This window comes from Trichosurus vulpecula, chromosome 9 (assembly GCF_011100635.1).
Source record: "Trichosurus vulpecula isolate mTriVul1 chromosome 9, mTriVul1.pri, whole genome shotgun sequence".
Lineage (NCBI taxonomy): Eukaryota > Metazoa > Chordata > Mammalia > Diprotodontia > Phalangeridae > Trichosurus > Trichosurus vulpecula.
In genome coordinates this window covers 122,178,341-122,199,714 of record NC_050581.1, presented here as the reverse complement: position 1 = coordinate 122,199,714, position 21,374 = coordinate 122,178,341, and the positions used below count along the sequence as shown (strand labels likewise).

At 49.3% G+C, this 21,374-nt stretch overlaps 2 protein-coding genes across 2 annotated transcripts in view; one reads left to right on the top strand and one right to left on the bottom strand.

Annotated features, from left to right (window-relative positions):
* The first annotated feature begins 336 nt into the window (after positions 1-336).
* RRP9 (ribosomal RNA processing 9, U3 small nucleolar RNA binding protein) lies at positions 337-19,454 on the top strand. Its single transcript, XM_036739171.1, has 15 exons — positions 337-421; positions 639-733; positions 10,130-10,239; positions 10,834-10,901; positions 10,987-11,028; positions 12,012-12,138; positions 12,428-12,552; positions 12,644-12,736; positions 13,018-13,118; positions 13,969-14,103; positions 14,230-14,292; positions 14,446-14,591; positions 17,024-17,103; positions 17,202-17,275; positions 17,446-19,454. Exons 1-15 carry the CDS (start codon positions 347-349, stop codon positions 17,537-17,539), a joined length of 1,428 nt encoding a protein of 475 aa, XP_036595066.1. The 5' UTR covers positions 337-346; the 3' UTR covers positions 17,540-19,454.
* Positions 18,114-21,374, bottom strand: part of LOC118832233 (IQ domain-containing protein F5-like) — an 18,490-nt gene continuing 15,229 nt past the window's right edge. Inside the window, exon 4 of the mRNA XM_036739632.1 lies at positions 18,114-18,473. Within this exon, the coding sequence (XP_036595527.1) occupies positions 18,114-18,473 (360 nt within the window). The remainder of the gene's footprint in view (positions 18,474-21,374) is intronic.

Below are 21,374 nucleotides of genomic sequence, written 5' to 3'. Positions count from 1 at the left end.
ACAGCTGCCTTGCTCCTCTTACTCCACCTCCCCGACCCTCCCCAGACTCGTCAGGTCTCGAGCATGCGCCATAGCCCGTGAAGCAGGCAGCGGTCATGACGAACTTCCTATCCCATCTTCCGCCGGCAGTAGAAAAGCCCTCCCTCTTAAGAGCCGTGGCCATCCCCCCTCCTTAACCTATGAGCGCTCCAGGGGCGTGGCCATACCGGAGCTGGGTCCTATGAGGGGAGAAGAAAGGCGGGGCCAGGAGGCAGGAGCCTATCGGGGCGTAGGGGGCGTGACCCAGGCCTTCCCGGTCCGCCACCACGTGAGCTTCGCGCTGTTCTCGCAGTAGTGTGGGGGCAACATGGCGGCGGCTGTAGCGGCTGCGGGAAAGCTGGGGAGGCCGACGGGCCCTGGTGCGGGGAAGCGCCGGCGGAAGGTGAGGCCGTGCCCTTTCCCGGGAGCGGCGTCGTCTCTCTCCCCAGCGGGTGGGTCCAGCCCGGGCTCCTTTTCCTCCTCCCCTGGGTCCCCTGGGAGTCCGGCCCTGGGGCTCATCTCTGCCCTGCTGGGCCCCCGCTTCGCCACCCTCTCCCACCCTCGGGGGTCCCTGCCTGCCGCTGTCCCTCTGACTGGGGGCGGGGCCCTTTTCTTGGCAGCCCGACGTGGAGGGGGAGCCTGTCCGGCCCAAACTGGGTCCCAAGAAGAGACCCAAGCTGAGCGAAGAGATTTCCAGCGACTCGGAGCCGGAGAGGTGTGTGGGACGCGGGACGGGGCCGAGGGGGCGTGGGAGGGCCGAGGGGGTTTGGGCCCTGGCCGCTGACCCCCCGAGCGTGACCTTCCATCCCAGGGGCTGCTGCCCCCCGTGCCTTCTTCCCCTCCGAGCTTCTTTCAAAGCTCACTTCCGCCCCAAACCTTCCCCACCCCCTCCCAGAGGTAATACTAGCTAGAGCGTACGCGTAGCGCTTTTAGGTGGGCAAAGCGCTTTACAAACTACACCTGTCTGTTTGCATCCTCGCGACAGCCATGGGAGTTAGTGCCCTTGGTATGCCCACTTTGCAGATGAGGACAGGGAGGCATGCAGGCAGAGGTTAAGTGACTGGCCCAGGGTCACAGCTTCTGAGGCTGCAGTTGAACTCAGATCTTCCTGACTCCTGGTCCAGTGCTCTGAAATTACTCCGTAGGTGTGTATTTATAATCTTCTTCCTCCATGCTACTCATCCCCTCTTTGCGTATGCACGTATGTGTGTGTATTTGTTTGTGTTCATTTATTCACGCCTAGCCACATTTACGCTCCTCCAGGTCATGAACTGTTTAGTTTTTGCCTCTGCATCCCCAGCATCTAGCACCTGCTGCCCTCCAGATTCTCTGGGCCATCCCAGGGGTCACACATGTTAGGCACTTCATAAATGCTTGGTCAGTTCAACAGCCAATGACGTCTTAAATTGCTAAATCTAATGGCTTTTTCTCAGTCTCTTTCCTTACATCTCTGTGCCTTTTGCCTCAAGCAATGACCTTCTTTTGAATAGTCTCTCCTCTCTAGGTTTGTGTGACACTGCTCCCTCCTAATTCTCATCCTGCCTTTCTCACTGCTCTTTCTAAGTCTTCTTTGCTACATCTTCTTCCACCCTACGAGTGGTCCCCCGAGTGGCCTGGGCCCTCTTCACTTCTCTCTCTATACTGTCACACTTGGTTACCTCTTTAGCATCTGTGAGTTCGGTTATCATCTCTATGTGGATGATTCTCAGATTTTTTTTTTTTTAAATCTAGCTCTGACCCCTCTCTCTCGACCTCCGGGTTTTTTTGACATCTTGAAGTGGATATCTTACAGACACCTCAAACTTGGCATGTCCAAAAAAAAGCTCCTTGTTTTTCCCCAAAACCCTCCCCTCTTCTCAACTTTCCTCTTAGCTTTCAGAGGACTGCCATCTTACATCTTCCCAGCCACCTGGGCCTACAGTGTTGGCAGCTTCCTCAACCCTCGTTCTCGCCCCATGTATCTAATCTCTTGACTAGTCTTCTCCTTTCTACCTTCACAGCATCTCTCGTGTATGTGCCCTTCTTCTCTTACACAGCCACTATTGTAGTGCAGGTTCTCATCACCCTATGCTGGTCTCTGCTTCAAGTCTCTTCCTCCACCACTCTGTTCTCCACTTAGCTGCCAAAGTGGTCGTCTTCAAGTCTGACCACGTCATTCCTGTCTCTCCCCGCCCCCATGAAAAAACTCCAGGAGCTCCCTCTTACCCCCAAGATTAAATATAAAATAAATATGAAATCCTCAGCTTGGCTTTTAAAGCACTTTACAGCCTAACCCCGTCCTACTTTTAAGTTAACATACCTCTAAATATTCTGTGATTGAGCAGCACTCGCCTTTTTGCTATTTCTCAAACATGATGCCCCATCTGACAACTCCATCCATGCCTTTTTAATGGCTGTCCTCCAAGCCTGGAATGTTCCACGTCCTCACCATCACTCCTTCACCTTCGTTAATAGTCGGCTAGGATCTCCCCTCTGCAGGAGGCGTTGCCCTGTCCCTTCTGCTGCTCAGTGCCTTCCCTCTGAAATTATCCTCCGTTTACACTCTTATGTCTCTTGTATGGATGGTGTTTTGCATGTTTTGTTTTTTATTATCGGAATTGAGGGCAGGGACTGGCTTTTTGCCCTTCTATGTATCCCAGCACTTAGCGTAGTCCTTAGCACATAGTAAATGCTGAATAAATGTTTGTTGCTGGCATGTTTGTTAAAAGAACGAACCAAGTTCAATCCTTTGTTGTACAAGGGGGATATGAGTTCCACAGAAGTGGGAGTGACTTGGCCAAGATCAATCCGGGTGGTTACGGGAGTTTCTATTCTGTGTTCTGTAATTGAGGTACAGAGAGAAAAATGAAACAACCGGGATAGACTTTTACATACGTAAGTAAGTAAAACGTACGTGCTTAAATACCCGAAGGATCTTATGAAGTAGACATTCCCTCCAACAGTGCGCAGCAGTGGGTTGAGCATTTGTTAAGCACCTACTATGTACCAGACATCTTACTAAGTGCTGGAGAGACAAAGCAAAGTACCAGCTATCCCTGCCCTTGAGAAGCTTACACTCTCACAAGGGAGAGTAACTGGGTTCTTACAGATACGTGCGTACTAGACAGAAGGTAACCTTAGACAGGGAGGTAGCCAGCCCCCTCCTGCCCCTGCTGCCGTTGCGTTGCACACTCTCCCCGAGTTCTCTTGACGTGAAGGTAACACTGGAGTATGTGGACAGCTCATCCAAGCCACGACTTACAGAAGTACGAATCAGGTAATATCCAGGGACAGGAGCTGGAGGAGGAGTCTTAACCAGTTAGGAGGAAGTAGTATAGCTGTGCAGCTGTCCCTGCTCCGTGACTTTAAAAATGGCCGGGGCCTTCTGCCCACCTCAGACGGACTCACTGGCTCTCTGGTTCTAGAGGCCATCCCTACAGTCCTCGGTCTCCTCACCTGTAAAACGGAGGCACTGATTGCCCCAAAGTCCCTTCCAGTGCTGGCGCTGAGTGTGGTCCTCTGAGGGAGGCCAAGCAGAACAAGCCCTTCAGGTAGCTGAAGGCAACTTTCACATCTCCCTTGAGGCTCTTGTCCTTAAACACCTTCAGTTCCTTGATCCTTATAAAGGAAATAGATTCGAGCCTCTCCGCCACGTCCTAGTCACCCTTTTCCAGATGCCCTTCAGCTTATCAGGGTCCTTCCACGTGGTACCCAGAACCAACATAGAAAGGAACAAAGGAAATAAGCACTTGTGGCACCATTGTTATGGCACTGTGCCACACTTTTGTTCATCCCCTGTGCATTAAAAAAAAGTTTTATTGGGATCTTTTATTTTCACATCACCTCTACTTCTCACTTTATTCCTCACCTTTCCAGAGGGCCATACGTTATAATGATCCATAAAACAATAGGAGGGACAAGTTCAGCCACACGTAGTGTAAAAGTAAGATGTTACCTACAGCGAATGCTCCCACTTCTGTGCAACAGTGGGAGGGAGTACCTTCTCATGGCTCTCCTTTGGGGCCAGACTTGGTCATTATAGACTGCCAGGATTAGTTTGGATTGTTTATTTCAGAGGGTAGATGAGCCACCTGTTTTTATTTGGCCAAGGAGCTAAGAACAGTTTTTACACTTTGAAATAAAATCTTACTGGATTTTAAAATGTAGAAGCCATTCTTAGCTCTCAGCCTCCTGACTGGCTGCAGTTGGCCAGCCCTTGGTTTAGCTGCTGCTGCTCTTTTCTAGTTGTATGTGTTATTTTCCAGGTTCTGCTTCATTTTACATTGGTTCTCTCTACATATCTTTTAAAAATCTAAGTTGGTAACTTCCTTGTGTATCCACATTGATCTCTTAAGGCAAGTCTCATTTTTCCTTCATTAGAATTGTTTTCTTTTATGTCTTCAAGAATTTCCTTCTGGAAAGTTTCCCATTTCTCCTGGACTGACTTTCCCTGTAGAATTTCAGTCCATTTGAACCCTTTAAAATCTTCTATCACAAAGGAGTAGAATGTATTCAGAAACACCCCAATATAAATTGCAGAGATCTGACCTTGTGGTAGGAACTTGTAGCAAAGTGCCTAACTGAATACTCCTCAAACAAGTGTTCTGAACCAAATGTTCAGAAGTTGAAGTGGATTGTGTCTGGACGTACTGCACGTCAATTGAAGCCCAGTTATTACAAAATCGCTCATCTTCCAACAATCCCTGAAACTGGGTCTTAATAGGATTCTTGTGGTGAAGAAATTCCGCTATTTTGAAGGCTAATTTCACATCAGAACTGTGGACTCCAATATTAGAATGGATTTAAGCTGTGAAGCCTGAAACACAGCAACTAGGTTAGCACTGATATTTTCAGACTTGAGAGGAAAACAGGCTCTAGTTTGACATGGATTATGTGTGCTGCAGTTGGAAAAGTGTTCAAGACTAAATTATGATCCTCAAATGTGAAACTCTAATGCAGAATAAGGATGGGAGACTGTACTGTGAACTGACAGGTAATATTGATCCAATCTAGTAGTGTACGGATCAGTATACTGATTATAGGTAGTATTGATGGCAAGGTACGATTGATTTTAATTAATGTTATTTGAATTGTGATGCAAGTTCATATCAAAACAGATCAACTTCATCAGAAAAATGGTATGATGCACTTTAGTATAGTCAGGGTTACTAGTCTTTGAGGCAGTATAAACAACCTTGTTAGAGCCTTATACAGCTAGATAATCTAATAATTCTAAAGATTTATTTTTTGTTTGGCATATTTTTCATTTAAATTTGATTGTAAAATTCTATTAGAGTTGTAGACAGACATGTTAAATTTAAGTGATCTTCGACATTATCCTAGGGAACAAGTGATATGGTATACAAAGTTTTATACAGAACGATTTATATGTCAATATCTAGCCCCTTAGAAAACAAATAAATTTCTCTTATCACAAGCAACTCTTACAGTCTTGCAGATCTGAAACAGCTGTGTCCTTCTAAAGCAATATATGCTAATGCTGACACTCTAGAGCTTGTACATAAGGATTATGGTTGGTATGAAGCTTTGTATTTAAAAGCAGTACATGTGGGTATGCTATTGTCACAGTGCTCCTGTAACAATTCAACTTAGAGACTAAAGTGAGCTGCCTATCCAGATTCAAGTAAGCAGCAATTTAATTGACTAATTATGTGGCAGGTGGAGCACTTAAGGCTAGTTGTAGGTTAATGAATCTGAATTGACATAGGGTTGGGAAAGCATATAGCCAATCAGTGCAATATATAGTTTAATTTCCACAATAGCTCTAACTAGTTCAAATTTCCCTTTGACATCATGTTGTAGGAAAAAAATCTTCCCTTTAAAGATAAACCAAAGAACCACAGTAGGTCTCATATGTCTTATGCTTCATTTAGTAAAGCCTTTTGCAGATGCACTCTTCAGTTACTCCTAAACACCTGATTCATTGAAGAATTTCCTTTCTAATTCATCAATGCAAACTTAAGTTGGCTGAAGTAACTAAACAAAAGTACCGTTATGTTCTGGTACTAAGAAAGTGACCTTTCAATAAAACTATTGAAATGCAAAAAAAAAATCTTCTGTCACAAAATTTAAAGTTCTAGCACTAAGCACAGTACTGGTACATAGTAGGTGCTTAAAAATGCCTTCTGACCAGTCACATGGCCAGTTTTTCTCTCCTCTGTCTTAAATTCTAGGAAGGGGCAGTCAGTTCCCCCTAATCATTTTCACTTCAGCAACCAGTTCTTCCCTATTAATAAAAATCAGCTTTGGTATAGAATTTTACCTTGTTGGTTCCTTCACTTTTTTGAAGGATGAAGTTATTGTCATTAGCATCATCTTCATCTGGTAGTATTTATTTAGGGAGGTATGTGATCTTTTTATGCTTTAGTACTCATAATTTCCTTCTAATTTTAGTAGCCTCTCTGTTAATTTATTTGCTTATGGAATTTTCTTTTTTCCTTATTTCCACCTGTCACTCAATTTTGGGCACTCCCTCCCTTTTGATGGTGGGTATATTTCTGGGTGCTAGATTGCTAGGCCGCCTCAGCTTTCTCCCATGTTGGGGAATTTGCTCCTCACTGGTCTCACTCCCTGCCCTAAGTAGTTTGGGGGGGTGAGGGTAGTAGAGAACACAACATTAACTCCTTTTCCTTCAGATTCTGTATAGCCACTTTAAACTGCCCCACTGCCTGAGTTATAGTTGGGGTAGATGCTTTACAGCCTTGCGGTTCTGTACTTTGGAGATTGCCCCGGGCAGAAGAAAGCCTGATTCTCTTCCTCTTCTCCATATGTGACTGGAAAGAGTGAATTTCCACAGCTTATTGTAGTTGGGCTGGGGGCCAGCTGGGCGGTGAGGTACACTGAGGCACACTGTCAGAATCTGCAGCAGGAGCATAATCTCTGTCTCTCAAACCCACGCCCACGGGTCAGTTTTCGTGTCCTGCGGTTGCATGGAGACTGCTAAGGAAAAGTACTGAGTGAACACATTAAAAATGAGCATTCTCCGGTGTTATGAGGCTATTACCTCGTTGGGATTTTTGCTTTCTTTTCTTGTGGATTCATCTCAGATTCCAGCCCTGACACATAATTCCTCTATGGGGGGTGTTGAGAGTTACTGCAGACTGGAGAAAATGCCTGGTGCATCACCTTGTGAGTCCCATGCCTGGAACTGCAGAAGGAGCAGTTGCTGATTGTTCGCTGTCAGTGTGGCAAGAGGTCTCCAGCGTATACCTCAGGGGTCTATGGCCTAGTCCTGTTCAGCATTTCCATGTCTTGGAAAGGCTTGCTCAGCATATTTGCAAACGGCGCAAAGCTTGGAGGGTTAGCTAACAGTACTGAATGGGAAAGTGAAGATCTAAAAGCATAGAGCATTGGGACTGACCCAGTAAGATAAAATTCAATAGGCATAATTTAAGCCTTACACTTGTATAATATGAAAGCATGGGTAAATAGCAGTTGTTGCCCTCCCCCCAGAAAACAAAAATCTTGGGGTTTCAATGGACTGCAAGCTCCGTGAGTCAGCATTGGGAGGTGGAAACCAAAACAAGCCAATGAGATCTTGGGCTGCATAAAGAAGTCAGGCATCCAGGCACAGGGCTCTGCCTTCCTCAGACCTCGTCTGTGTTCTTCTCTGTGCGGTGCGTCTTAAGAAGGACCTGGGTGCTTTGGAGAATGTCCATAGGAGGGCAACAAAGATCAGGATGGACCTTGAGTCCATGACCCATGACCCTTGAAGTTTGGTTGAAGTAACTGGGAATGTTTAGCTTGGAGAAAAGAAGACTCCATGGGGCATGTAAGAGCTGTCTTCAAGAATCCGAAGACCTGTCATGGGGGGTGGGGATTAGGCTTAGCCTGTTGGGTCCCAGAGAGCAGACCCAGGAGCCCAGAGTGGAAGCTACAAAGAGACAGAGGTGGGCGGCCTCCACTTGGAGGTCTTCAGGCAGAGGCAGAATGACTGTCAGGGGGACTAGATGCCTACTGAAGTCCTCAATTTCAGTGGTTCTGTGAGATGCCTATGGGACATCCAGGCAGTTGGTGAGGAGGGGCTTGACGCTCAGGAGAGAGGTTAAACCTGAATAGGGAGATTCAAGAGTTGTTTGCAAGGAGATCGCAGCTTAAAGCAGAGAGTAGAGGGCCCAGACCCCCGACTTAGACGCCCATGGTCGGGGGCTGGGGTGTGGCTGGTGAGCCCACAGAGGATACTAGGAAGGAACCGTCAGATGGTGGGAGGAAAACCAGGAGAGGGAGCAAAGAGAATGCTGAAGGACATTGTGGCCATTGTGACCTCGGGGGTTAAAAGATCAGCCTTGGAGAGACAGAGAGATGGTGGGAGGGTCAGGAGCCACCTGGCCAGGGCTGAGAAGTGAGTGGGAGGTGAGGCAACAGAGGCTTTGAGAATCACTTGTTTTTTATTGTGAAATCAACAAACATGAACATTTCAACATATGAAGAAAAGTCAGTCAGCAAACATTTATTAAGCACTTACTAGGGCCCAAGCACTGTGCTAAAATCTGGGGGGAGAGGGAAAAACCCAAAAGTCTTTGCCTCAAGGAGCCTCCATTCTAACGGGGTGATGGTATAAATAACTGAGAACACACACGTGTGGGGTAGATGAAGGTAATCTGAAAGGGGAAAGCATTAGCTGCCTAACAGAACCGCCCTGCTGAACGTCCTGCTGCTCTCTTCTAAGAGCATAGAGGCCATTCTTCCTCGTTACCATCACTGCTGATCAGCTTCTCACCCACATGAGCCCTCTCTTGTAACAGTTCCCTAGAGTCGAGGAAAATAAGTCATCACATCTGAAAACATGCACATTGTTCTGTACCTGAGGCCCATTGCCTCTCTGCCAAGAAGTCAGATGCCAGCACCCTCCCTCATCAGTCTTCTGTTGGGTGCCTTCACTCATTGGAGTTCTGAAGTCTTTCAAAGTGCCTTTCCTTTACAGGATTGTGGTCATAGTGCGTATTATTCTACTGGTTCTGCTCACTTCCCAGGTGCACATCTGCACACGTCTTCCCAGGCTTCTCTGAATCCCAGATATTTGAAAGCACAATGTCCCATTACATTCATAAACCATCATTTGTCAGCCATTCCCCTCGCTACTGGGCACCCACTATTTTTTTTCCCAGTTCTTGATAGAACAAAAAGCACTGCTGTGAATCTTTCTTGTAGCTGAGGGTCCTTTCTGTCTTGACGACCTCAGAGTTGTGCCTATTAGTGGTTATGGATGACTTTTTCTAAGAGTCAGTGTCTTTTTAAGATTAGAGACAACCTGGGTGTGATTCTAGGCAGCAGGAAAGGAACCAGTGAAATAGAGATTTGAAGATTAGAGAGAGGTGGAAGGCACCATTGAAAGGGTAAGCTCTGGAGGAAACACGGCCGCTGCTAATTCAGAGGCTTATCAGCAGGCTAGTGGCCTCTGAGTTGGTTTCCCTGCATCCAGTATGTCTCTCCACGCCATCCTCCACAAAGCTGCCCAATTCATGTGCTTAAAGCACAGGTCTCTCCAAGTCACTCCTCTGCTCAAGAACTTTTAGTGGCTCCCATTGCCTCTAGGGTAAAATACAAAATCCTCAGCTTGGCCTTTGAAGCCCTTCACAGTCCTGCCCTAACCTGTCCTCCCAGGTGGATTGTCCATTCTTCCCCCTCACATACTCTCTGTTCCATACAAATTGTCTTCCTGCATGGGGCATTTCATCTACCCCCATTCCTGGACTGCTCTCCCATCTTGCTTCTTCCTTGCAGACCTTCCCAAGGGAAGGTGCTCAGGTGCTGCCCCCTACAGAAGACCTTTCCGGTTGTTAGAACTGCCCCATCCTCTCCCCTCCCCTCCTCTCCCCCCAGATTACTTTGTATTAGTCTGTGTGCATTGTGTATGGACTTCTCCATGTACATGCTGTTTCCCCCTTGTAGAAGAGATATTCCTTGAGGGCTTTTCATGGATGTCTTTATGCCCTAGCCTGGCAAAGGGCCTGATTCTCCATAAATGCTTCCTGCATCTCTCCTTGGGCTTTCCCTGACATGCCCAGCTCATCTCTGCCTGCAGCTGTGTATAAGTGTGCTGGCTGCAGAAGTGGCTTTGCCTGGAGCAAGAGGCAGATCCCTTCACCTCCACTCTCTCCTGTGTCTCTAGCCCTGAGGACACGAGGAAGAAGGAAGAGGAAGATGAGGAGCTGGAGGAGACTGCCCAGGAGAAGAAGCTTCGGCTAGCCAAGCTGTACTTAGAACAGTTGAGGCAGCAAGGTAAGGCTGAGGGATGGAAAGCCTGGGTCTCCTCCCTGGCTGGGGCTAGGGTGGGTGGGGGTTGGGGGGCAGTGTGGCATCCTCTTCTGCCTTCTCTGGGCTTTGCTAGGACATGCACAACCGCTGGCATTTTCCTGAACATTGCTGCCTTTAGGCCTCCAACATGGGGAAGCCAGCATGGGGCTCTGGGAGCCACCTGCCTCACCCCTCCGCACTGTCTCCTCTCCCTCCCTCCCCCTGCCCCCTGCTGTCTTCACACTTCTTTGGGTGGCTAGGCCTGGGCCACCTGGTGGGTGATTGATGCCAGTGCTGGCATTTAGCCTGGCAGGGGGGCAACCTACGTCCCTGAGCTAACTTTCCTGTGAGGTAGAGAAGGGAAGACTTTAATAGGCCCCCTGAAGGGAAGGAGCCCTGGGAGCCTCTAGTTATTTAAACAGACCAAGGCTGTGAAGTGGCTTCAGGATGGCCTGTGTATCCACAAGGAGGGCTAGGCCCTGGGCGGCAGGCCCTGGGTAGAGTTTGAGCGGAGAATTTGGCACATTCATTTTTGCCCCCACCTGGATCCTTACATGGTCTGTGTTCTGCCCTGGACAGAGGAGGAAAAAGCTGAAGAAGAGGCCTTTGGGGATGACCAGGTGGCTGGGCGTCTAAAGGAAGATGTGGTAAGTAAAGGGTGAGCTTGGTGGCTGAGTCTGCCCCTTGCCCACAGGGCTCCAGAGAGTATCATCCTCTTTCTTCTTCCCACAGCTGGAGCAGAGAGGGCGACTTCAAAAGCTGGTGGCGAAGGAGGTGAGTGACAGAGAGAGCCCTGTGTGGGGTCCTTCCTCAGGGGGAGATCTTGGACTTCCTTTTCTTGAACCTCAGTTTCTTCTTCCATAAAATGGGAGTGATGTTTAGGCTCCCTGCCTCCTAGGGCTGTGTTGGTGCGCTTCGTAGGGCTTTGTAACCTTAAAGGAATAAATGGCGAGGCAGTCATTAATCTGGACTCCGCCATGACTGTAGGCTGACCTGGAGCAAATCCCCCTGAGCCCTGTGCCTCTTTTCTCATCCATCAAGCAGCAGTTATGTCCCCCCGTGTGACTTGCTGAGGGTTCCCCAGTTAATCAGTGTCCATGCTTCAGACCCGGGTCACCAGCTTCTGAGTCCAGTACTCTAGCCACCACCCCCCTTCTCTTGGACCGGGAGAAGCCAGTTGAGGTGAGGTGTTTCCATTTAGACACTTATTTTTGAGGCAGTGGAACATAACCTCCATCTCTGGAAGCTTGGGACTGCAAGATGCTCCAGCTTTCTGTAGTAATCAGATGATGTTCAGCTTTTTTGTGCCTAACCTGTAGAACCAGCTTGACCCGAATGATCCTTCATGGACCCTTAAGTGCTTTGTTTTTCCCCAAATTGGCTGCTTTTCTTCTTGCTTCTGCACCCAAAAGATGTCCTGATTGTGGTACTCTGGAAACTCCTGGACCTGACAGACATCCTGCCTCCTCACGTGTGAAGCTTTCTTTTCCCAGTGCATTAATGCAGAAACAGATGCCTTGGACATGAGATGGCTGGAACAGTGTCAAGTCATTACTGTCAGATAAAACTCTGAGCAGTCTGACCCACCAAGAAGAGGCGTGGTCTTTATTTCTTCGCTGCCCTTGCAGGCCTGGATGTGGTTTCCACTCCAGCATAGCAGGGCGGAATGAGGCCTAAGGTTATTTGGAGTTTTGGAGCCCGTGTGGAGTTTACTATTCCTCCTGGTGCCAGCTGACAAGACCCCCTCTCGTTGGCAGATCCAGGCTCCAGTGGCTGCAGACATCCGGGTCCTAAGGGGCCACCAGCTGTCCATCACATGCCTGGTCATCACCCCTGACAACTCAGCCATCTTCTCTGGAGCCAAAGACTGCACCATCATCAAATGTGAGTGACCAGGGAGACCCAAGGTGGGGCATGTCCTGTGCATAGGAGACCAGGCTGTCTTTCTTCCTCCCTTTTCTTCCCCAATCAATGACAGAACCTGGGCAGAACCCCTCCCTGCACAGCCAGGGCCATTCAAGTGGGTGGGAAGCTCTGGAAGGTGAGACTCTTGGGTCTCATTCTCATACCTGGCCCCGGCTTTCTCCTCTGTCTGCCATCAGAAGAGGGCCAGCAGCCGGTCTCCAGCCCTCAGCCATGCTCTCTCCTTACACCTTCCTCCCTACCACTGCAGGGAGTGTGGAGAGCGGGAAGAAGCTGCACCAGATTCAGAGGGTGAAGAAGGGAGCTGAGGGCCAGCCTCCCGGGCACGCTGACCACATCCTCTGCATGGCTATCTCCTCAGACGGCAAATACCTGGTAAGGGAGCCTGCTGGGAGCCTCAGAGACGGGGAGGGCAGGTGGGACAGGGCCTGAGGACTCCCAGAACTGTGTGTTCTTGTTCCCCTAGGCCACAGGAGATAAGAATAAGCTGATTCTGATCTGGGACGCAGAAACCTGCAAGCACCTCTCTACCTTCCCAGGGCATCGGGATGCAGTGTCGGTAAGAGGCTTGGGAATGGGAGAGGTCAGGCTTGGGAGACACACACCCCCCCCCCATCTCCTGGGGGCTTGTTCTGGAATATTCTAGCTGGAAATAGAACTTTGTGAGGCCGTTGAGGCCATCCTCCTGTCTTGGGGCAGGGCCAGTACCCCTATTATGCTGGTAAGCTTACCCTTGGGGAAGTTCTTCCTGTTTCTGTCTAACTTTGGCCTGTTCTTCTATAGTGTGGGCCCCTGGGCCCTGGCTGCCCTAACACTTGACTTTCCCTCTGCCTTATTTAGGGTCTGGCATTTCGGAAGGGCACGCACCAGCTGTACAGCACATCCCACGACCGCTCTGTGAAGGTGTGGAACGTGGCCGAGAATGCCTACATAGAGACCCTGTGAGTGGGAGGTTGGCAGTCTGGAGCAGTGCTTCCCATGGGGAGGAGGGCATCCCAGGTGAAACTCCTTAGCCAGGCTTTTGAGGTCCCTTGTCATTGGCCGCAGGCTCGGTCTTATCTCTAGCCTCCTCTCCCCAGAGTCCTTAACAGATTGGTCCTAGCATTGTGATGTGGAAAGGAACAGGGCCCCTATAGAGGAGGGGAAGGACTGTGCCTGAGGCCTCACAGTTAGGAGGGTTCTAGGATTTAGAGCAAGAAGGAACCGGAGAGCATTTTTTCCTCATTTTATAGAGGAGGAAACTAAACCTAGAAAGGCTATGATTTTCCCAAGAGCACAGACACTCCTAGAGCCACCACCAGTCTTTTTGCCCTCTCCCAAACATGCCCCTTCCCTGTTTGCCCTCCCTGCAATGCTGCTGCAGTCCTGGCTCCCTCCTTCTTTTCCATCCTTCAGTCTGGCAGCTGTCCACCCTGCGTGGTGCACAGCCCCACTGCCACTGCTCTGAGCTCCCGATGCCCTCGCTGGCCGTGCCCATTTTTGTCCAGCTGGTGTCTTGGCTTTCTTGCTGGAAGCTAAGCTCCCCAAGGGCAGCAGTGAATTCAGAGTCCAGGATGAGGCTTAGCTGTGTGCTAAGGGAGAAGCTTTTTAAAAGCTAATTGGATCACAGGGCTAGAGTTGGAGGGGACCCAAGAGATCAGATCAGCCAGCCATGAGGATGCAGGCTTCCAGAGAAGTGATGTGTCCAGGATGATGTGGCCAGGCTTCACACTCTTGTCCTCTGACTAGATGGGGCTCTTCTCACTGCTGATGCTACTTTTTGCCTGATCCTTTCTCCTCTCTTTGCCCCAGTTTTGGGCACCAGGACGCTGTGATGGCCCTGGATGGACTGAGCCGGGAGAGCTGCGTGACGGCAGGTGGCCGGGATGGCACTGTCCGTGTCTGGAAGATTCCTGAGGAGTCGCAGTTGGTCTTCTATGGCCACCAGTAAGCGGGTGGGAACAAGGAAGAACATGTACATGACACCAATCTCCCCAAATCAGGGAGGGACTCTGGGTCACCCTGGGGAGGGGATGGTGTGGCTTTCCTCTCAAACCCTGTTCCCTCTTTCAGGGGATCTATTGATTGCATCCAGCTCATCAATGAGGAACACATGATATCTGGTTCAGAGGATGGGTAAGAGTTCCCCCAGCAGCCATGGCTTCCGTCCACCCCTACCCCCCCATTATGTACACAAATGCACTATCCCCCACCTGGTCACCCTCACAGAATGTGTGCTCTTCCTGTGCCTTCCATCCCCCACTAACTCCTTCATCTTCCTGCCTAAAGCTCGTTGGCTCTGTGGGGTCTCTCCAAGAAGCGGCCCCTCACCGTACAACAAAAAGCCCATGGGATGCGTGGAGAAGAAGGCTTGGAGCAGCCCTACTGGGTGTCATCGGTGACAGCACTGCTCAACACAGACCTTGTGGCCTCAGGTTGGTTTGAGCCCCACACTATCTAGCAGGGTTTCTCTCCTCTTTGTGGCAGGCTCAGGCCCAGTGGCTCTCAGCAGCCTTGTGGGCTAGGCTGATGGCCTCCCCTTGCTCTAGTATTTTGTTGTTGTTTTATTTTTTTAATTGAGGTCTGGAAAAATGCCTTCTTCCTTGAGTTCATAATACCATGTGTAATGGTACATTGTCTCTAGTCCTTTAAGGTTTATGAAGTACTTGCCTCAGGCTGTCCTGAGGTATGAAAAGCCTTATACAGTTCAAGAAACTCTTGGGCCCAATCTTCTCGCTCTCCTCGGCCCAGTCTGAGGAGCCCTAGTTAAATCATAGGACCTGAAAGGCGAGACCTTTGTCTGAGTAGGAATTCCTAACAAGATCCTCAGGAACACATCAGTTCTGCCCAAGGAGATGCCCACTGCTTCCCCACAGGAAGTAGAGAGTTCACTGCCTCTGGAGGCAGCCTGGGCAGCTCTGAGGGTCAGGAACCAGCCTTTCTGCAGCTTCTCCCCATTGCTGCTAATTTGAGGCTCAAGTGAGACAAATCTGATCCCTCTTCCACCTCATAGCCGCAGAGGCTGTGGACCCTGCCCAGCTTGTTCACCCCATGCTCAAATGGTTTGGTTTCTAGCCTTCTTGCCAGCCTAGTCACCTCCTCTGGATTGTCCTAGAATGTGACCCCCTGGATGCTCAGGGTCTGGCTGCAGCAGAGGAGTCCTGCCAGGGCCATGCCTGGTTCAGAGGAGGCCCAGCTGCTCGGATGTGGGCCCAGGCCATCCTGGGGGAGCCTTGGGGAGCCGCAGCTTGTGACCTCGTGGAACTTGGCAGCTAACATTGCCTTGGGGCCTGAGGTTCAAGTGTCAGCTCTAGGACTTTGGGGAAAGGTAGTGCCAAGGTAACTGGTGCCTCAGTTTCCTCATCTGTAAGTGTTCCTTCTGGCACTAAAACTTTGAATCTGGTGCTAAGTGTTGTTAGGGTTTTTTTTTGTTGTTTTTTGGTTTTTTATACAAATGAGGAAACCAAGGCTCGTGGAAGTTCAGCCCCATGACCCAGGTCACATACAGCTGGTCCCAGTCCAATATTCTCCACTAATAACCCTGAGAGAGTGTGGGATCCCAGGATTTCTAGTTGAAAAGGGGTAGTCTGGCTTTCTTGTGTTACATGGGAGGAGACTGATACCCAGGGAACAGACAGGAATGACCAAAGAAAACCTGGCTTAGTCTCTGGAATAGCAGCAGCATCACCCTCCCAGCCTGCAGAGCCTGGAGCCAGGCTCCTAACCTGCCTCTGCTGCACCACCTTCTCTGTGAGCAGTGTAGGACTCTTATGCTATGGGAGCCACTAAGATCAATAAGATGCTTCCCTCAAGGAGCTGCCAGTCTGCTAGGGAGAGAAGATGCATGCATGGCTTCTCAAGAGTGAGCCCATCTGTGATGAGGACACAGAGGAGATTGGAGGAGGGAGGATTCACCTGGGGCCGGAATGTTTGGGAAAGGTCTTAGAGTGGGAAGGGCCCCTAGGCATCTGGGGAGTGCATGGCCATCCAGGCCACACCACTGACCAGCAAAATGTTGGAGTCAAAGTCCCCAGACCACAGCATGGGGGTTCTCACTGGTGCAGGAGGTGGAAACCAGAAGTCAGGGAGAGGAAGCAGAACCTGGGGGTGGGGGGCGCAGGAGCAAGACATGAGGAAGGAAAAGGAATCATCGGGTATTTGAGAAATGATTGAGTTCTTCTAGAAAGTTTAACAGACCAGGAGAAATGCGCTTCAGAGAAGCAGCTGGGAAATGTTGCCCTAGAGGGCTTCACGGAAGAGGCAGCGCCTGAGCTGGGCCTAGGATTCTTGGGAAAGATATATCAGTAGGCAGAATTCTGTCTGGTGCAAGTTGTAGCAGGCATTTTGGTGGCCACTGCCAGAAGGGAGTAGGTTACTGTGAGGGGTGACCATGAGGCACATGGCCATTGAAGGGATGGACGCCTGTTCTTGACGTTCTGGGAGGGGTGTGAGCGCACACACGTGTGTGAGTGTGAGTGTGTGTGTGTGGCACAAGTCTAATAGGTGGTTAAATTTGGCCAGAGTGTAGAGTTATTATTGGGGACATGGCTGGGGGGACAGCCTTTCGCTGATGTAGAGAACAGTAATTGAAGAAACCCCCCCCTTTATCCAGGCAGATGGTAACTGTTCTGCAGCTCATCTTAAGAGAGTGAGTGAGTGGGACAGTGTTGGGCAGGACTGGCCACTGCTGAGGCCAGCTCTCTCCTAGGCCTTCTTGGGCACAGGGTGTCTGCCCTGAAAAAGAAAGCTAGCTTACACCGTCTCAAGCTCCTTCTGAGTCAAAGAGACAGCAGGGGCTGGGGGTCTTCGGCTTACTTTCCCTACCCAGCTCCAAAAGTTTTTGTGTTTTCTCCTTCCCCAACCCCAGGATCTCACAGCTCCTTTGTGCGACTCTGGCAGTGTGCAGAGGGTTTCCGGAAGCTGGAACCACTCTGGGACATCCCTTTGGTGAGTAGTGGGCCCAGGGGAGGACGTGGGGGGCTCGGACTGGTGGGGACAAGGTGGTATTCTGGTTCCCATTCACTCTTCACCATCCTCCCCTTTAGGTTGGCTTCATCAACAGCCTCAAATTCTCTAGCACAGGAGACTTTCTGGTGGCAGGTGTTGGGAAGGAGCACAGGTACGTAGTGTTGGGGAGTCCCATCGGCCAGGCCCCTCTTTTCTCTGGGATGGGAAGTTGCAGGGGGTGGGCTGGGACTAGAACTGGGACAGTAGAAGGAAGTAGGTTGGGAAGAAGCCGTGGAGGGAAGGCCTCGAGGCCTCGGCCTCAAGTCCTCCCTCTCCTCACAGATTGGGACGCTGGTGGCAAGTCAAAGATGCCAAGAACTCGGTCTGCATCATTCCCCTGCGGAGAGTCCCTCCTGCCCCTGCTGCTGGCTCCTAACTCCTCTTTCTCCAAAGCCCCTCCCTGTTTATTTAAATCTCCTCCCTGCCCCCAGTGTTTGTGGGTCGGTCCAGGCCCCAGCCACCCCACTCCTGTCTCTGTCGCCCTTCACCCGGAGGCCCAGCCACGGGAACAAAGAGGAGGAGAGGCTTGGTGGTGGACAGACAGAGTGACGTACACAGAAGCAGCTGGTGAGAGCCAGAGAGCGATGAGGGTAACTAGCATTTATAGAAGCACTTCAAGGTTGGCAAAGTGCTGTACATGTGTTGCCTTATTTTATCCTCACAACAGCCCTGTGAGGTAGGCACTATCGTTATCTCCAGTTTTATAGATGAGGAAACTGAGGCAAACTGAGGTCAAGTGCCTTGCCCAAGATCACTCAGCCAGTCAGTGTCAGAGGGAGGATTCGAACTTGGGTCTTGCTGACTCCAAGCCTGGCACCTGAGGTGGCACGGGGAGAATACAGGCAGAGAGTCCCCAGGGCCTGGGCTCGCTGAGCACCACCTGCAGCTGAGGAGGGAAGAGGTCAGGTCAGACCCACCAAAATCCTTTATTGGAGAGGGAAGACCAGGCCCTATGCAATTAAGACCTTCACGTTCATTGCCAGACCTCTGGCTGTGATCTGGTAGCGGCCACGCAGGAGCCCGCGGGTCAGGCAGTTGCGCCAGCGCGTCTGGATCAGGCAGGCGGCGGCCCGGGCCCTCAGGTAGCGCCGTCGCACACGCCACATTCGGATCAGGGCCTGAAGCTTCACCACGGCCCACTCTCGCCTCGTGTAGAGCTGCAGCACTGTCTGGCGACGCCGATCTAACAGTCGCACGTGAGCTACCCGCCACCAGCACTGTATGATCCAGGCACGGAGGGCTGCGTGCAGCAGGGCGCGTCGTACTACGGTCCCCCGCCACCAGGCCTGGATCTTGATGGCTGCCTCGTCCTAGGCCAGAGTAGAGCAGGACAAGAGCCTGCTCAGGCCCAGAGCCCCTCCTCCTCTTCCTCATTCTCTCTTACCTTTTGTCTCTGTCTTCACTTTCCCTGTCCTAGGAAACCCCCCCGCTCTGTCATCCCCTTCCTCAGACCCTGCCTGCCCTCATTCTAGGCTCTGGATAATAACCCCAGACCTTCTTACCCAACTCCTTTCACTCTCCCCAGTCCCCTCCCTCCCTTTCTCTGGATCCCGCGTGGCCTGGATCAGGCCTTGATGTCCCCTTTAACACCATCTGGGGGGGCTCTAGGTCTCCACAGAAAACATTCCTCCCCACCCCTGCCTGAAAAGATACAAGAACCCACTGTGTTCCTCATTTGTCGATGATGATAATTTTTTTAAAACATATTAGGGCACCTTCAACATTCTCCTGGCTTGATAAATGCAACCAGAGATAACTTTGTTCAGCAGTCCTCCAATTCTATACAGCGAGTGAAGCATAAAACAGGGAGAAGACTGCCAAGCAAAGGTGTCGGCCTCTGTCACAGAACGTCTTATGCGGCTGAAACAGAAGAAGGTTCTTTAGAGGCCGCTCAGCTCCTCCAAATGCCTTTATTTTCAGATGATGGCTTGTTGATTGCATCAAGCCCCAGAGTCATAGGACCCCCTCCATGACATGCATTCCCATCCAAAAGTAATCAACCTGGCAATTCGATAGGAGAAAGCCAGATGCAGGAAGATGTGCCTATTGCCCAATGTGCAGCTGGAAACGCGGTCCATGATGTCAGCCTGTCAGCGCATACATCTTGAATAGGCACTGTACTGGGTGTCCCTAAAATCTGAACATGGGAAAATTGACGGCAGTGGGAGTTATTGCATCGAGTTCACGTGAATCTTGCAAAGCGCATCAACCTTTGCAGCACATATGATGGAAATCATATTGAAGATGTTATTTCTTAATATTCCAATTAAATAAAATGTGGTTGAAAATTTCATTTCTCGAAAATACACATTTTTTGCCTATGTGTCCAGACTTTAGGAACACCCTGTAGACGGACGAGGAGTTAGACCCAGATTCAGAAGAGAGTAGATTGAGTGAATTGCATTTAGGTCTAGCACTTCTAATCATCTTAAAGTTGTTGCCTGAAAGACAAAAACCCATTTTTGAACGAAAGCATCTTTCCAGTGATGCTCTGTGTCTACACAATATGGAGTACCATGTTCCCCCAAGGAATACATGGTAGGTGTAAGACAACTATGGCATATTGAAGATTGGTTTAAAAGTTATTCAGGAAACGCAGCGTCAGAAAAGAGGCAGATAGGGCCCGTAGTGAGTTGAAAGATAAGACAATCCAGGTGCTGCGTCGATAAGTCACAGAATGTGGCCATTGGGAAGCTCCTCTAGAGAGGGATTTTGGAAGTATGTGGGTGCCAGTAGTGAAAGTTGAGGAAGCGTGAACGGGTGGCACTTGGGTAGCATGGAAACTGTCCTGTGTTTCTGTAGCAACCTATGAACTATCTTTACTTTTCTGTTTATTTTTCCGGATTTTTTTTTTTTTTTTGCAGTTCTTATGCACATAATGGTTAGTCAACAAGAGGGAGCATGATATAAAGGAAGGTGCTGGGTTCACATTCTTTGCTTGGTACTTTTGATCTGGCACAAGCCGCTTAATCTCTCTGTGCCTTGATTTACTCATCTACGTAATGTGATGAGGTTGACTTGTACAACTGAGATCTTGTCTTACTCTGCTTAACTGGGGATAGGTGATACTTCCCTGGTAGAATGGGTGGCACAGCCTCCCTTTCTCTTTACCCCAAGCACCTGGCACACAGGGTAATAAATGCTAGTTGATTTCTCTTCAGAGGCCCAGAATGGGCCTCTTTATCTTCCCCCGATTAACTTACCATGCCAGTTATGGTTTCTTACTTCTGACCACGGCCTCCATTAATCTATCCTCCCTCTCATCACCCCTCCACATGTTCTCTTAGCCCCCTTGCCCTCCTTATCCCCTGTTCAGTAAAGAGAATTTCTATACCCAGCTGGGTGTGCATGCATACTCTTTCCTTGAGCTCATTCAGAAGAGTGAGGCTCAAGCATGGTGTTTTTCTTGAATATTATGTTTGAATGTTAAGTGTTCCTTTCAGCTTGGGTCTTCTCATCAGGAATGCTTGAAAGCTCTCTATTTAAGAAATTAAATATCCATTTGTCTCCTGAAGGATTACACTCAGTTTTGCTAGGTAGGTTATTCTTTGTGGTGATCCTAGGTTGTTTCCCTTCTGGAATATCATATTCTAAGCCCTCCGCTCCTTCATGGTGGTATCTGCTATCCTGACTGTAGCTCCATGGCATTTGAATCATTTCTTTCTGGCTGCTTTCAGTATTTTCTCCTTGACCAGGGAGCTCTATTTTGGCTGTAATTTTCATGGAAGTTTTCCTTTTGGGATCTCTTTCAGGAGGTGATTGGCGGATTCGTTCATGTTCTACTTTGTCCTTTTGTTTTAAGAAATCCAGGCAGATTTCCTTTATAATTTCTTGAAATACTGTGTCTCTTCTTTTTTGATCATGCCTTTCAGGTAATCTAATTATTCTTAAATTATCTCGATCCATTTTCCACATCAGTTGTTTTTCTATAAAATATTTCACAGTTCATTTTTTTTCATTGTTTTTGACTTTCTTTTATGTCTTGATATCATGCAGTCATTAGCTTCCGCTTAACCAGTTCTAATTTTTAAGGATATATTCAGTAAGGTTTTGTACCTCTTTTACAATTCAACCAATTCTGATTTTTAAGAAGTTACTTTCTTCAGTATTTTTTGTGCCTCTTTTACCAAGCTGTTGTCTTTTCATATTGCATAGCTCTCATTTCTTTTCCCAGTTTTGCTCTACCACTTTTTTTTTTTTGGAGTGGGGAA